The sequence below is a fragment of the Scyliorhinus torazame genome, chromosome 3 (genome assembly GCF_047496885.1).
Source record: "Scyliorhinus torazame isolate Kashiwa2021f chromosome 3, sScyTor2.1, whole genome shotgun sequence".
Classification (NCBI taxonomy): Eukaryota; Metazoa; Chordata; class Chondrichthyes; order Carcharhiniformes; family Scyliorhinidae; genus Scyliorhinus; species Scyliorhinus torazame.
This window is the reverse complement of record NC_092709.1, coordinates 152,075,554-152,092,531: the sequence shown is the minus strand read 5'-3', so window position 1 is coordinate 152,092,531 and position 16,978 is coordinate 152,075,554. Positions and strand designations below refer to the sequence as shown.

Sequence of the window (16,978 nt, the reverse complement as noted above, 5' to 3'; positions counted from 1 at the left end):
GCAAACCACTCACTTCAAGGGGTGGACAACAAATGCTGGCTCAGCCAGTGATACCCATATCCTGTGAATTAATAAATAATTTGTAAACCCACTTGCACCACTGTATCTCCACAATATTCTCCAGTTACATTTCCATGAATATCTGGTCCTCTGTCTTTGGCTAAATTAACTTTGAGAAGGATGGAGTCCCATTCCTTCAGACTTTATTTGAGAATATTAAAAAATTAAATGAAATTAACAATGTTTTTAGTTTTTCATTTGCCACTTTCCGCTCTCTCTCAATCGTGGCTTTCTTTTTCTCCTTATTTTGCTTTGTGTACATAATTTGATATTAACTATTATAACCTACACTTTCTAGGTGACAAAGCCTTCAGGCACCCTCCCTAAACCTCTAGCTTCTCCATTTCTTATCCTTTTTTGTTATGCTCCTTAAATCTCTAGCTTTACAAGTCCTAACTGTGAAAATGCAGTTGGGCTTTATGTTGAAGGCATTGTAGAAATACCTCTTGCCATAATATTGCTGTTGATTGTTTGTAGTTAAAATTTCACACTGCAACCCAGGAGCAATAGTAATCAATCGCAAAGCATGACATGGATTGCTGGTGTGGTGCATGTCTGATGAGGCCTGATGTAGGTATTTTTGTTTCATATTTAGGAAATGTAGATTGAACAAAGTATTGCCAATGTATTAAAAGTAAAAGTGCGAGGATAGTGGACTTTAATACAATATATAACAAATACTGTAGGCAATTATCTTTGTTGTATTTGCAGATCAGGTATGTTGGAGGTCGGTGTTGACAGGGTCATTTCTCAAGTTGTGGATCCAAAAATTAATCACATATTCCGGCCTCAGGTTGAGAAAGCTGTTCATGAATTTCTTGCAACTTTGGATCGCAAAGAAGAGCCTGCTGCTGTGAGTTTTGTACCAAACTCTGAGAAATCAGAGCCAACAACTCCAGGTACTACCTGAAATACGAACCTGATTGGTTCTCTTTGTTCTGTTTAACGTTACATCAAATTTAATTAACAGGCACTTTCTGTACTGTGATTCTAGCAGGGCTTGCCTGGTTCGAATGCTGCCATCTGTCACTTTGATGAATTTTAAGAATTGTCTCGAGTTCAGATGTGTGTTTTTAGTGTGAGCTACAAGAAAATTAGAAATGAACTAAAAAGCTATAAATTATGGGGAAAAAACATATCCATATTTCTGATGTCGGAAGTGGTACCACCCATGAAGGCAAATGTAAACCAACTTTTGAGCAAAGTGTTGTCTTAGTGATTAGTTTGTATCTTCAATAGTTTTGATGTTTGTGTGCAAAAAATCCTGCCTCATTTGCATTATTTTACAAATATTGCATGGTCCAATTAGATGAATCCGGAGGATCTTTCAGAATCCTGTAAATAAGTATTCCTATGATCCTGGTGTAATTACAGACAGTGCTTCCACATTTATGTTGACAGATCGATTGACCCAGAATTGCCAGTGAAAATAATAGTGTGGCTATCAGTGCTCCCTGTTATTAAAGAGTAAATCGAACAGAAACTTCTAGTGACTGCGCCTGCTCAGTTAAACGCAGAAATCAGAATGCTGCTGTCTTTTTAAAAATAAATTGAGAGTAGCCAATTCTTTTTTCCAATTAAGGGGCAATTTAGCGTGGCCAATCCATCTACCCTGCACATCTTTGGGCTGTGGGGGTGACACCAACGCAGACACTGGGAAAATGTACAACACCACACAGACAGTGACCCGGGGCCGAGATCGAATCCTGTCCTCAGCGCTGTGATGCAGCAGTACTAACCACCGTGCCACCCCCAGAGTGTTGCTGTCTTGAGTTCTGCTTCTGGGGTTTCTCATTAACAGTATCTCATTGAGAGCTTCAGCATTCAAATTTATGGAAGGACGAGAAGTTGGGGTACTTCAGTGATAGGTACCCTCTAAACACACCAGAAAAAGTTGGGATATGCCCATTGAAGTCTGTGAATTTCTAATGGCATGGTAAGTCTTTCTTACTGCCAACAACCTCTCCGGATCTGAAAATTAAATATTGGAAGGGTGGAGTTTGATTCCTTCAGACTTAATTTCTGAATAATAAAAAATAAATTCTGAATATAAAAACACTTTTTAGTTTCTCTTTTGTCCCTTTCAGCTCTCTCTTAATACTAGCTTTCTTTATCTCTTTATTATGCTCTATGTACATAATTTGATGTTGAATTAACTATTCTAACCTATACTTTCATGTGCATTAATGTGAGTAATTTGGGATAAGTATGCCCTGAAGTGTTAGAGTATGGCTTCCTAAAGTCCTGGGAGCCCCCTCCGATGTGCTCCTAATGTGGACAGCAGGTCCTCAACCCCTCTCACTGTGATACCCATGCCTTGAGGGGAACAGAGGAGGTTTCTGCGCAGGCGCAGGAGACCCTCCATTTGCTGGGCTCTGTAAGCCTCAGACAACCAGAGGACAACTGCTACAGTCATTGAAAGGTGAGTAGCTTGCCTCCATATCAGCTGCTTGTACAGGGGAACATAATGTAAAAGTACCTACAAGAAAAGTACCTAAATCCACCTAGCTGGCCTTGGGTATCACTGGATGATGGTGATACTTGTAATTGAATTCATTACCTTTTATTGTCCTTGTGGAAATTTGCCCGGGTGCAATTGTTTATGCATAATCAACAATTAGGGGCAGCACGGTAGCCTTGTGGATAGCACAATTGCTTCACAGCTCCAGGATCCCAGGTTCGATTCTGGCTTGGGTCACTGTCTGTGCGGAGTCTGCACATCCTCCCTGTGTGTGCGTGGGTTTCCTCCGGGTGCTCCGGTTTCCTCCCACAGTCCAAAGATGTGCGTGTTAGGTGGATTGGCCATGATAAATTGCCCTTAGTGTCCAAAATTGCCCTTAGTGTTGGGTGGGGTTACTGGGTTATGGGGATAGGGTGGCGGTGTTGACCTTGAGTAGGGTGCTCTTTCCAAGAGCCGGTGCAGACTCGATGGGCTGAATGGCCTCCTTCTGCACTGTAAAATTCTATGATAATCTATGAAACAAGCAAGAATTACATAACAATAGAACAACCCATGTTTCTAAAGCACAGCACCAACACCACAGCCAAAGAGAATTTTTAAAAAGTCTCCGGTCTTAATGCTTTTTTCCCAACACAGGTACATTTGATAACTACGTCTAAATTAATGATATTTCTATGTCCTCCAGACAATATTTTGTACCAGGGATTAGTGGTATATTGAGCAGAATAGGGGTGAGGAAAATTTGGAGCTTTAGGAAGTTCTCCGATCTTGGATAGTCAACAGTCCATCGGCAGGTGCTTGGCCGTCCTTAATATCCTGCTATCCCTCCGCTACTAAAAAGCTCCAGGCAAAGGAGACCATCCGCATTTGTGGTCCAACCTGTTCCTGTACAGAGATATTTTTGCCCAGAAGCCTCTGCTGACCTGCAGTGGCTCCGTGCATTCATAGGTCCAGTGCTAGCCAAAGAAAGGGGGCACTCAGGAGGTGGGTGATGCATTTGGCACTCCAGATTTCCAGTTGATGCATTCAAGACAAACCAAGCCACCCCAGCACTACTGACCACAGTACTGGAACACCATCATCCTGTCCGTATGCAGCTTTATTTCAAACCACTGCTATCTTGTTGGTGTATGTACTGTACGTGTACGGTACACACCATTGGCACGTCATTGCCGAAAGGTGTAAAATGAAATCAAGTCTGTTGCATCACAATATAATTCCTGTACTAATCTCTGCATTATTGGACACTTAACAGCTGGAGTGCTGTTGAGAGAGATGTGATGGAAAGGTCAGAACTTCATGAGATCAATGCCATGCCTTGGCCTGGTATCATGATGGGGTCCAGTGTGATCTTAAGGGGGGTATTCAAGGAAAGACGAACAGGGCTATAGGAGAGAGATTTATTATTTTTCAAAGGCATCTAAGAAAGGCTCAGGAGAAACGTGTTTGTATTAGTGACTCGCGAGTGTATGTATTTACACCTTGCCTATTGTCCCTTGGGTACACTGACCTTGTTTACCTGATTTGCAGACTCCTCCAAATCTTCCTCCTTGGAGAATGAAGAGGCGCATCAAAGGACGGCACAGTGGCTAGCACTGCTGCCTCACAGATCCAGGGTCCCGGGTTCAATTTCGGCCTCGGGTAACTGTGGAGTTTGCACTTTCTCCCCGTGTCTGCATGGGACTCCTCCGGGTGCTCCGGTTTCCATTCCAAAGATGTGCAGGTTAGGTGGATTGCCCATGCTAAATTGCCTCTTGGTGAACAAAAGGTTAGGTGGGGTTACAAGTTTAGGGTGGAGGCATGGGCTTAAGTAGAGTGCTCTTTCCAAGGGCAGGTGCAGACTCGATGGGCCAAATGGCCTCCTTCTGCACTTTAAATTCTATGAAAGTGTAGGACATCCTCACTCTAAAGGTTGCACGCTCTATTGCCTCAGGCTGTGCAGAGCAGAAAATGCCACTATTATTACATGTGACCCTTGATGGGACATGTGGAAGGGCTGCACCAGTAACATTTAGGTATCTTAACCTAATTTTCAGAAGCCCTGTAGCTTGCTCAATGGTTGCTTGTCCCACGGCAGCTGTTGGATGATGCTAAGTCCTCAGTGTGTAGCTCTTTCACACAGCATTCATCCTCAAAGGCACACTGGTGCCCTGAAAAGCTTGGGACTGCCTTAGAATTAAGCTTCCGGGGAACCATTCACAGATCTGGAGGAGCCGTTTTCGATTGTCACAAACCACTTGTACATTGAACAAGTGGAAGTTGATGAAGACTGCTACGTGTTTTGTTGGAAGACTTGATGGTCACATGCATACAGTCGTGCATCTTGAGATATTCAGCGATGGCCACAAATCCAGCAGCCCTCTCTTTCCTGACTGGTCAGATTGGTGTGAAATCGCACATATTGACCAGCCCTTTGGAAGCTGACATTCAGACCAGCTCGATGCAGTGAAGAGCTGTAGATGTGGAAATACCCGCAGATACCTGCAGTGGATCCCTGGAATGATCCTGCAGGGTTAAGGTTTGATGCTACTGTGGTCTTCACTGCCACATGCAATGGATGCCCACCTCTTCACATTGGGCTCATATCCTCCTCCATCATAGCGCACATCTCCCTGAATGGGTGCAGTCACTGGTGACACTGCTGCCCTGATGTTTGCCAGAAGCAGTGCCTCTGGCGGTAAGCCCTCTCTGGATATAATCTTCTGAACATTTAAGGCTGGTTGCATACAGGTCTGCACCCTCCTTGTCCACACATTCTTCCAACAGCCTACCCCTCTGGGTGCCACAGTTGTTTTTCCAATCTCAATCTCTTCATTGGAGATCTTAAAACCACTGGACTACATACTTGGATACATACATAAAAGATAGGAGCAGGAGGAGGCCTTTTGAACCATTTATCACGATCATGGCTGATCATCCAACTCAATAGCCTAATCCTGCTTTCTCCCCATAACCTTTGATCCCATTCTCCCCAAGTGCTATATCTAGCAGCCTCTTGAATATATTCAATGTTTCAGCATCAACTATGTCCTGTGGTAATGAATTCCACAGGCTCACCACTCTTTGGGTGAAGAAATGTCTCCTCATCTCTGTCCAAAATGGCTTGCCCTGAATCTTCAGAATGTGACCCCTGGTTCTGGACACATTCCTCATTGGTAACATCTTCCCTGCATCTACCCTCCCTATTAGAATTTTATAAGTCTCTATGAGATCTCTTTTCCCCCCCCCCCCCGAACTCCAGCGAGAACAATCCTAACCTAGTCAATTTCTCCTCCTATGATGTCCCGTCATCCCTGGAATCAGTCTGATAAACCTGCGCTGCACTCCCTCGAGAGCAAGAACATCCTTCCTCAGAAAAGGAGACCAAAACAGCGCACAATATTCTAGATGCGGCCTCACCGGATTTGTCAAGCATGATTTCCCCTTCATAAATCCATGCTGACTCTGACTGATCCTGCCACTGCTTTCTAAATGTTCCGCTATAAAGTCCTTGATAATGGATTCAAGAATTTCCCGCACTGCCGATGTTAGACTTACTGGTCTATAATTCCCTGCTTTCTCTCTACCTCCCTTTTTGAATATTGGAGTGATATGAGCTACCCTTCAATCTGCAGGGACTGTTCCAGAGTCTATGGAATCCCGGAAGATGACCACCAATGCATCCACTATTTCCAGAGCCACCTCCTTAAGCACTCTGGGATGCAGATTCTCAGGCCCTGGGGATTCATCAGCCTTCAATCCCATCAATTTTCACAGCACATTTCTCTACTAATGTTGATCTTCCTCAGTTCTTCCCTCTCACTAAACCTTTCGTTCTCCAACATTTCTGGTATCTGATTTGTGTCCTCTTTTGTGAAGACAGATCCAAAGTATGTATTCAATTGCTCAGCCATTTCTTTGTCCCTTATTATGTATTCCCTGTTTCCGTCTATAGGGGGCCTACACTTCTCTTTACCAATCTCTTTCTCTTAACATATCTATAGAAACTCTTAGTGTCTGTCTTTATGTTCATTGCAAGCTTACTTTTGTACTGTACTTTCCCCTTAATCCCTTTGTCCTTCTTTGCTGAATTCTAAAGTGCTCAGACCTATTATTCTAAACTGCTTAGACCTATTATTTTTCTTAGCCAATCTGTATGCTTCCTCCTTGGATCGGATACTATTTCTAATTTCCTTTGTAAGCCATGGATTGGCCCTCTTACCCATTTTGCTTTTGTGCCAGACAGGAATAACCAATTACTGCAGTTCCCCCATGCGTTCCTTGAATGTTTGCCATTACCTATCCACTGTCATCCATTTAAGTAACTTTCCCCAATCTATCAAGGCCAACTCGCACCTCATATCTTCATAGTTCCTTTTATTAAGATTCGGCACCCTCATCTCCGAATCAGCTACTCACTCTCCATCTTGATATAAAATTCTATCATGTTATGGTCGCTCATCCCCAAGGGGTCTCGCACAGCCAGATTGGCAATGATTCCCTTCTCATTACGCAGTACCCAGTCTATGATGGCCTGCTCTCTAGTTGGTTCCTCCACATATTGGTCAAGAAAACCCATCACATATACACTTGAGTAATTCCTCCTCTGGCATTGCGGCTAATTTGATTTGCCCAATCTATGTGAATATTAAAATCACCCATGATCGCCAATATTCCCTTATTACATGCATCTCCAATTTTGTGTTTAATGCCATTCCCAACATCACCACTGCAGTTTGGGGGTCTATTTATGACATGCACTAATGTTTTTTGCTCCTTTGTATTTCTCAACTCTACCCATACAGACTACATTGTCAGAGCTAATATCCTTTCTCACTACTGTGTTAATTTCCTCTTTAACTAGCAGTGCCACGCCACCACCATTTCTTTCATATCTGTCCTTCTTAAATACTGGAAACCCTGGGACATAGGTCGCCTTTCCCCTGCAAGAGCACCACACTACTTGAACTTTGCAATTATCAGAAATTTTAAGTGAAAGAGCCTGTCAAAAGTCTGTGTGGAAACATAAGTGTAATGAATTGCCAGCATCACTCACTTGCCTATGATTGTAAAATCCAAGTTAGTCATCTACGTTTCCTCCAGTCTGTGAAAAGTTAAATATTTTTACGGTAAAGTTTTTAATGGCCAACAGCCATACTACGTCCTTTGGTCAGTCTGCTATGACTCACCCAGCAAGTGTCAGCACTAAGCATCAGACTGTTTGATCCACTTTGTCTTTGCAGCTTTCAGAAGTTTTGCTTGTACTATGGTAACAAATAATTGTTTTTCCAAGAGTGTGATAGAGGGTTTCCCCATACTTATAATATCAAGTTTTTGCAGTGTGCAAGTCCAGTTGTATTTCCAGTTACTGCTTTGTATGCAATGCACTTTGTTCTGAATGGTTAAAATAATCTGCATGGTGCATTAAATATAGTATTTCATTTTCAATATCATCAGATTATACTTGGTGTTTTCAACTTTCAGGTCTTTCGTCTAGTGGTCCAAGTACAAGCAAAGCTAACGATGCTCTTTCTATCCTGGATACTATAACCTCACTTAATCAGGAAGCTAGCGCTGCCAGATCTACGGTTGAAAATTCGTATAGTAAAAATGGTGAAAAGAGCTCCAAGAAAAATCTTGGTTTGGAACTCAAGTGTCAACAAAGTTTTGATTTGGGGATGGAGAAGGACGGCATTACTGAGGAAGCAGAAAAACATGTATTAGAAACCAAAGCGGATGATGACAAGTTATATACTAAGATAGAAGGATCAGTTAATCTTTTGATACCCGTGAAGGACTTCGAGGAAAATGATGAAAAAACTGAGAATGCAGAGGAGTGTGTTGAAGATATTAATGCATTAAAGGATGTAGTTTTAAGAAAGGATGAACATTCTGGACTTGCAAAAGATGAGAGGCGAGGACAGGGAAAAGAATGGGAATCTGCAAAATCTGTCACTGCAATTCTGACTATTAAGCAAAAAGCCAAAGAAAACTTAAAGAAAGGTAATGAGAATGCTTTGGTGTAGTTTTCACTCCCCTGAGCTTTTTATAACTCAAAATGGACTGTGATATATGTGCATAGAGCGATATTAGGTAATCAGTAAAATACTAATCAATATCTAGGAACTAAAGCATGCTGATAAAAGCGGGTAACAAAATACAGAGCTAATTTTTCACCAGTTAGAATTTTCTAGAATGTGTAGAAAATTCTAAAAGTTTGACTTGATGTGCACAGAAAGAAATTAATTTGATCAAAATTCACTAACTTTGTACATATCCTTTAACCTCATATTTTAAAAAGGAAAGACCCCTCTTCATCATGGGAATGCACTGCTGCAATATGTCTCAAATCTCCTTTTTCCTGGTAGCGTAATATAGCTTTGCTAAGTGCTGCAAGTAAAATTGTTAATTATTGACAAATTGGTGCTCGAGCTGCATTGATTATCTTTTGTTCATTTGTAGAAAAAGAAAACTTCCAAATAGGAAGATTGTGACTAAAATTTTAGTTTGAGACATACATTGCTGAGGGGATGTATTTGATATACATGTGCTTAGATACTGATTTTATTTCTTTTAAAACTCCATGGTATCCATCCTAGAATACTGAGAAATGTTATGGTGGAAATAGGCTCTGATGTAATCATTCGGGCAACTTTTGATGCAGGTAACTGGAGAGATGCCCATGAGTTAGTTCAGGGCACCTGATATGGATTTGTGAAAGGTAAGTTGTGACAAATGTTTGGAGTTCTTTAGGAAATGTCAAGTATATGAATATTTAAAGGCTTTTGATGATGCGCTGAGTACAAAGCTTGCTGGTTAGAGATGAACCTGCCAGGGAGCATGACGGCAACCTAGACAGGAAGCTGGTTATGGGACGGAAACCAGACAAGTGACTGGATATTTTTCATGCTGGAGCGATGTAAAGATGATGAACCATAAGTGTTTGAATCATTGTTTTGGACTTGGTCACAGGGAGCACAAAATTAAAATTTACAGGTCAAGTTCATTTTTTTCTGTACACAGCAACTCAAATTTTTAGAATTTTCCACAGTGTATTTCACTGTAAAGTGGCTTTACAGGCAAGTCAGCCTACAGTAGGGGGGTGAGAACCAATGAATAAGGCTCATATTTTTGAAAATTATATCCATTCGATGTTACAGAAGAAACTCGCTAAAATTCTACCAGAGATTTTATTGAGGAAGAGAAACTTGGGCTCTCTTCTTTTGAGCAAAGAAAATTAAAATGAGATCTTGGGTGTCCAAAATTGGCAGGCTTTTGGTGTTTAATGATGTAAAGTAGAAGAATTTCCATTGGTCAGAAATAATTAGTATAATGAAAAGAATGAAGCGTGATGTTAGAATGTTTATTTTTTAATACAGGACTGTTGGTCATGTAATGTCCAAGCATGAAAATGGAACTAAGTAAATCGTTGTTTTAGAAAGATAACACTGGTATAATGGGCTGGATGGCACCTTGTATGAAAACAATTCTGACTGGCAATTCTAACAATGTAACAATGTTTTGCCTAATTTCAATTCAAATTGAGCAACTTTAAATTGAGTAGACAATAAAAAATATTTATAATCTTTTATATTTACAATTAACATTGAAGCTAAAGAAACTTTAATGTATTCCATCTGACCATCATTGCATGTTTTTAATTTGTAAATTATTTTTCTTTCAGGTAGATTATGCGACTGATTTGAACCTAGTTTTGAATATAGTTTTATTACCCCTCAAGTTCACTTCATAAGTCCGCTCCCATCTTTCTGGCCTGAGAGAGTTCTTACTTTTGTCCCTTTTTGACCTCCAACCCATGTTAATCCATGTGGCAATGTTCATCTTAATTCCAAGTATTGTTACCTTTGCTACGTGTATTTTATGTGATATCTTTTCAATGCTTTTTAAATATCCTTACAAACTACATTGATTGCATATCTTCGAACATCTCCTTCAAATAATTCTGTAAAGCTAGATGAACATGGCTTGTATATTAGAAATCTCAGCTAACTGACCCTGAATAACTAATTGCACTACAAATTCATGTCTGTCTCATTCATGCAGTTTCCAAGCACAATTTTCTTTTCCATAAAATTTTGGAAAATTTTGTTTGGAGCCTCCATTATTTCTTCCCTTGAGATTCCTGAATATAGATCTAATGTTTTGTCTATCTTTAGTACTATTTCTCTCAGAATAATAACCTCCAGTGATAGCTGTGCACCCACCTCTGACAATTCCACAAGCCTGTATCCATTCACAATATCCGCCATTCTCTCCATACTCAACTCTGCTTGCCTCCATTGCCTTTTAACTGGCCTCCTCCATTGCCTTTTAACTGGCCTATTCCATTTTGGATATCCTCTAAGTAACTCACATCCTTGTAGAATGAAAAAAGTACTATATTATATAACCACGTGTAATGAAATAAAATGAAAATCGCTTATTGTCACAAGTAGGCTTCAAATGAAGTTACTGTGAAAAGCCCCTAGTTACCACATTCCGGCGCCTGTTCGGGTAGGCTGATACGGGAATTGAACCTTGGTCTGCTTTAAAAGCCAGCGATTTAGGAGCAGGAAAAGATTATTTGGCTCCCCTGCAACGAACCTCTCAGGTGAACTTAATTTTTTCGAGTCTGAGAAACCCTGCCATGTCGCTAACCCACACCCCTGACTTCGGGGGCTCCGTGTCCCTCCACACGAGTAAGATCCGACACTGGGCCACCAGGGAGACAAAAGCCAGGATGTCGATGGATTTCCTTTCCTAACAAGAATCTATTTGCTTCTACCTTAAACTTATTAAATGACCCTGCCTCCAATGCCTTCTGAGACAGAGTTCCAAAGCCTTTCAATTCTGAGAGAAGGCAATTCTCCACATCTCTGTCCTAAAAGGGCGATCCTTCCCTAATAGCAGCTGGTTTACCACAGTGGGCTAAACAGCTGGCTTGTAATGCAGAACAGTGCCAGCAGCGCGGGTTCAATTCCTGTTCCGGCCTCCCCGAACAGGTGCCTGAATGTGGCGACTAGGGGCTTTTCACGGTAACTTCATTGTAGCCTACTTGTGACAATAAGCGATATTATTAATTATTATTATAATTCTGGATTCATCCACCACAAGAGGAAAGATCCTTTCCACGTCCACCTAGTCATTGCCATTCAGGATCTTAAAACACTTCAATCAAGTCAATCCTCACTCTTCTAAACTCCAGTGGAAACAAGCCCAGTTCATCGACCTATCCCCATAAGACAACCCACTCATTCAAGCTATCAATCTGGTAAACTTCCTCGAAACTGCCTCCCAATGCATGCATTTACATCGTCCCTTTTAAAAAAAAAGACCAAAACTCTACACCGTGATCATGATAAGACATAGGAGCAGAATTAGGCCACTTGGCCCATCGAGTCTGCTCCGCCATTCAATCATGGCTGATATTTTCTCATCCCCATTCTCGTGCCTTCTCCCCATAACCCCTGATCCCCTTATTAATCAAGAACCTATCTATCTCTGTCTTAAAGACACTCAGTGAATTGGCCTCCACAGCCTTCTGCGGCAAAGAGTTCCACAGATTCACCATCCTCTGGCTGAAGAAATTCCTCCTCACCTCTGTTTTAAAAGATCGTCCCTTTAATCTGAGATGTGGTCTCACCAATGCCTGTATAACTGAAGCATAACATCCTTCTCTGTTTGATTCCCCTCATAATAAAGGATTACATTCCATTAGCCTTCCTAATTACTTGCTGTACCTACATACTAACTTTTTATGATTCATGCGCAAGAACACCGAGATCCTTCTGCACCTTGGAATTCTGCAGCTGTTCTCCATTTAAGTAATACTCTGCCTTTTTCTTCCTGCCAAAGTGAACAGCTGCACATTTCCTCACATTATACTCCCAAATTCCAGATTTCTGCCCACTCACTCAACTATATCCATCTGCAAGCTCCTTATGTCCTTTTCGAAACATAGTTTACTACCCATCTTTGTGTCATCTGCAAATCTAGCTACCATGCCTCCGCTCCCCTCATCTAAGTCATTGATATAAATTTTCAACAATTGAGGCCCCAGCACTGACCCTTGTGGGGCTCCACTCATCACATCCTGCAATTTATGATCTGGCACCTTATCAAATGCTTTAGGGAATCCAAGCATTGTACATCTACAGACTTCCCTTTATTCACAGTGCATATTACTGCATCAAAGAACTTCAATGAATTGGATAAACATGATTTCCTTTTCTCTCAACCATGCTGATTTTTCTCGATTACCGTGAGTTTTTCAGTGTCCAGCTATAATCTCCTCAACGAACGATTCTAACACCTTCTCCATGACAGACATCAAGCTAACTGGAGTATTGTTTCCTGTTTTCTGCCTTCATCCCTACTTAGATAGAGGGATCACCGTTGCTACTTTCCAGTCTGATGGAACCTGTGTAGAATGTAGCAAATTTTGGAATATTAGCACAAACACATCTTAACCACTTCTTTTAGGACCCTAGAATGAACTCCATCAGAACTCAAAGACATGTCAGCTCGCAGCTCCATCAGTTTGCTCAATACTGCACCCCTAATGATTATAATTTCACCAAGTTCCTCGCTCTCTTCCAACTCCTGATTTACAGCTGTTTTTGGAATGATTTTTTTGTGCCGGCTACAGCGAAGGCAGAAGCAAAATATTGGTTCATTTTATCTGGTTATTATCCACTGTTAACTCCCCGTTGTCACTGTTCAGAGGACCAGAACTCGCTTAAATTGCTCCCTTTTTAAATACCTGGAGAAAATCTTGCTCTCTGTTTTTACATTTCTAGCTAGCTTTCCTCATACTCTAATTTCTTTCTCCTGATTAATGTTTTGGTCATTCCCTGCCGTTCTTTATATTCTGAACGATCTTCTGATCTGTGACTCAACTTTGCACAGTTATATGCTTTATCCTTTAGTTTGATGCTTTCCTTAACTTGTAACATCTAGTCTTGACTGTTGGTGTTTTCTTCGTTTTTTTCCCCCGTCTGTCACTTCCTGTCATTCTTTGACCCTCATTTTCCATGTTACTATTTTGCTCTCCTGCCATGACTACCCTTGATTTGCTACATTTACCCACTCTTCATCCGACCTGTTAAGTTTGGAGGCAGTGGTGTAGTGGTATTGTCACTGGACTGGTAAACCAGAGACCCACAGCAATGCTCTGGGGACCCAGGTTCAAATCTGGAATTAAAAGTCTAATGATTACCATGAAACCATTGTCAATAGTTGTAAAAACCCAACTGGTTCACTAATGTCCTTTAGGGAAGGAAATCTGCCATCCTTACCTGATCTGACCTACATGTGACTCCAGACCCACAGCAATGTGGTTGATTCTTAACTGCCCCCTCAAGGGCAATTAGGGATGGGCCATAAATGCTGGCACAGCCTGCAGCACTCACGCCCCTTGACAAAAAAAGCCCCTCTACTTCTCTCATGCAGTTTACTCGAACACTTTTGTTTGTATTGTATTTGTTTTATTATCAAATGTACCGAGATACAGTGAAAAGTATTCTTCTGCATACAGTCCAGACAGATCGTTCCATACGTGAAAAATAAATAGGCTTATACATGAATACACACTTGTCTCCGAACAGTTCAGGTGTAGACCGTCCCAACAGTACAGCCCCCACTTTCCCCAGTGCTGGTGCCGGTGACCCATGAACCAGAACCCACTTCTCCAATACCAGTTTTTGAGCCATGCATTTCTTTTCCCTAGCCTTATTTGCCCAATGCAATTTGCACACTGCTCCAGGTAGATATTACCTTTCAGATCTGCTTAATTTGATGCCTAGCTCTTCATAATGACTATGCAGACCCTCTTTCTTTGTCCTGCCTATGTTGTTGGTACCGACATGTACCACGACAGTTGGATCCTGCCCCTTCCACTGTAGGTTCGTCTCCAGCCCTGAGCAAATGTCCTGAACCCTGGCATCGGGCAGGTAGCACAGCCATCTGGACTCTCACTCTTTGCTGCAGAGAGTAGTGTCAATCCCCCTCAATATCCTCCGCTACTACCACTGTGTTCCTTTTTGCGCGCCCTGCTTCGATGGTTTCCTGTACCATGTCTGCTCATCCACCTTTCAGACCTTGTCTCTCTCAGGTTGAGCACCTCAAACTATTTTGACAGTTGCAAAGTCTGAGGCTCCTCCACTTGTGTCTGCTCGTTCCTTTTACCTGCCTCACTCATTGTCACATCCTCCTGTCTCACACTTCTGTCCAAAATTGACAACCGTATTCTAAGAGGCGTGGCAGTTTCTCCATTCCCTTATGCTGCGCAGTGTCTTCAGTTTGGCTTCCTGATCAATAAGCCTGATCCGCAATTTGTTTAACTGCAGAAGTGTTTGTCCTGGATCGCCTTGGTGTCCAAATATCCCTACACTCCACAGTTGCAACATAACACCTGCCCAACCATTGTTACTTAATGTTATTTAGTTTAATTACTTTTCTTAATTAACTTCGAATAACTTCTACATATAATACAATTTACTGTGCTTATCAAAGCTAGTACCACCTACAACTAAAAGTTACATGTTTCTTAATTCTATGTTTTTAAACTGTTTTATTTATTTATATATATCATTATTTTAATCAATCAGCCCTAATGCTCCCAATAAGCCTTGCTCCTGCAATTCCAAAAACCCTATTGTGGAAAAAAAATCTTACTGTTACCAATAAATTTAACTGGTATTTAAAGATAAATGAGCAAAACGAGAAAAATACTCACCAAGCAATCATGTAGCTCATTCCCTGTGACGCCACACTATTTTCTCCAAATCTGTTTTTTTACTGAGACCTAGTAGCACCAGCAATGGCTCAGATGTCAATCTTACTCTTTTTCGCGTGCTTTTTTTCTCCCCGGCTCCACTTTCAGTCTTGTTCTTTTTTGTGCTCCTTTATCTTCCTGTCCTGGGACATAAGGTAACTGGTTACAATACCAGTTCAATATATTTCCTGCAGCCTGTCTCTCTGGGTGGTATTTTGTTTGATTGCAGGGTTTTTCTTAAGTCTTAATGACAGGGGGACTGGGGAAGGGGGTAGTATCGGTGGTTTATGGGACTCTTTTGGAGGAGGAGAAGGCACTGCCAGAAGGGATCAAGGCAAAGTGGGAAGAAGAGTTGGGAGAGGGTATGGAGGAGGGGTTCTGGTGTGAGGTGCTCCGGAGGGTGAACGCCTCCACCTCGTGTGCGAGGTTGGGGCTGATACAGCTGAAGGTGGTGTATAGAACGCACCTTACATGGGCGAGGATGAGCCGGCTCTTTGAGGGGGGTAGAAGATGTGTGCGAACGTTGCGGGTGGGGCCCCGCAAACCATTTTCATATGTTTTGGTCCTGTCCAAAGCTGGCGGATTACTGGAAGGAAGTTTTTAGGGCAATCTCTGAAGTGGTGCACGTGAAACTGGACCCGGGCCCACGGGAGGCCATATTCGGGGTGTCGGATCAGCTGGAGTTGGAAACGGGCACGGAGGCAGATGTTGTAGCCTTCGCCTCGTTGATCGCCCGCAGGCGGATCCTGTTAGGGTGGAGATCAACCCCTGTGCCCTGGCGTGGCGGGGGGACATGCTGCAATTCTTGATGCTTGAAAATGTCAAATTTGAACTGAGGGGAAGGATGGAGGGGTTCTACAATTCATGGTGTTATTCATTATGCACTTTTGAGAATTGGATCACATCGGACATTAGGGGGGAGGGACTGTATGTGTTAATGGTGACAATGGGTGATTCCTGATTCCTTTTTGCCATTTGTTTATGTTAACATACAGGCTAATATCGGGTTTAGTGGGAGGATGAGATCGTTGTTATTGATATGGGGTTTGACATTACAATCGTTACTGATTATTGTTTATTGTTGGGTGTAAATTTGGGAGAAAGTGTGAAAAAGGAGAATAAAAAATATTTTTTTAAAATAAATCTTAATGAGAAAAAGGCAAGATAAATATAATACTGTCCAGTTAACTTTATTCAAAGTTAGTTCGTAAGTGAAATTTACATTGTTGGAATTTTCAATTTAATCTACATTGTCACCCTTCAGAATATTCTTTGGAGGATTCTGATTTTGAAGGCCTCAGCGACATCACTGTTAGTTCCGTCCATACCAGTGATCTCTCTTCTTTTGATGTGGATGATGATGAAGAGGAAGGTGAGGTTCCCGAGTCTGACAGCAATGAAGAAGAACAGAAGCAAAGTTCAGAAGGTACCACATCTGTCTTCAATAGCCAGAATTATTTGCGGGACTTGGGTGTGAGCCAGTTTACCAAGACGAACAGAATGCTAGGCTATGTAATAACATACGTGCAAAGAGATAATTTACTCATTCAGTGTCAGGTTTGTGGTAGCGTGCCTCCAAAAGTTAATACTTTAGATGTAGACCTTCAAAACTGAGAATTAAATTAAGGAAGGAGTTAAATAATAGTTATTTTAGTCACAGCTTGTTTTTTTGAGTATATGTTTCAGGTACTGTATAAACTTTA

General features: G+C 41.6%; 1 protein-coding gene across 6 annotated transcripts in view; it reads left to right on the top strand.

The window, feature by feature from the left end:
• The window catches only part of bod1l1 (biorientation of chromosomes in cell division 1-like 1), an 85,861-nt gene that overhangs the window by 16,754 nt on the left and 52,129 nt on the right, over positions 1-16,978 (top strand). For 5 of the 6 annotated variants that reach the window (XR_011940191.1, XR_011940190.1, XM_072496392.1 and 2 more), the window contains 3 exons: positions 772-959; positions 7,985-8,503; positions 16,540-16,701. Coding sequence is in view for 4 of the 6 variants with exons in the window: in XM_072496392.1 (XP_072352493.1) it covers positions 772-959; positions 7,985-8,503; positions 16,540-16,701 (869 nt within the window). In the remaining 2 variants the exon portion in view is untranslated. The remainder of the gene's footprint in view (positions 1-771; positions 960-7,984; positions 8,504-16,539; positions 16,702-16,978) is intronic. The other variant, XM_072496394.1, reaches the window with a different exon arrangement.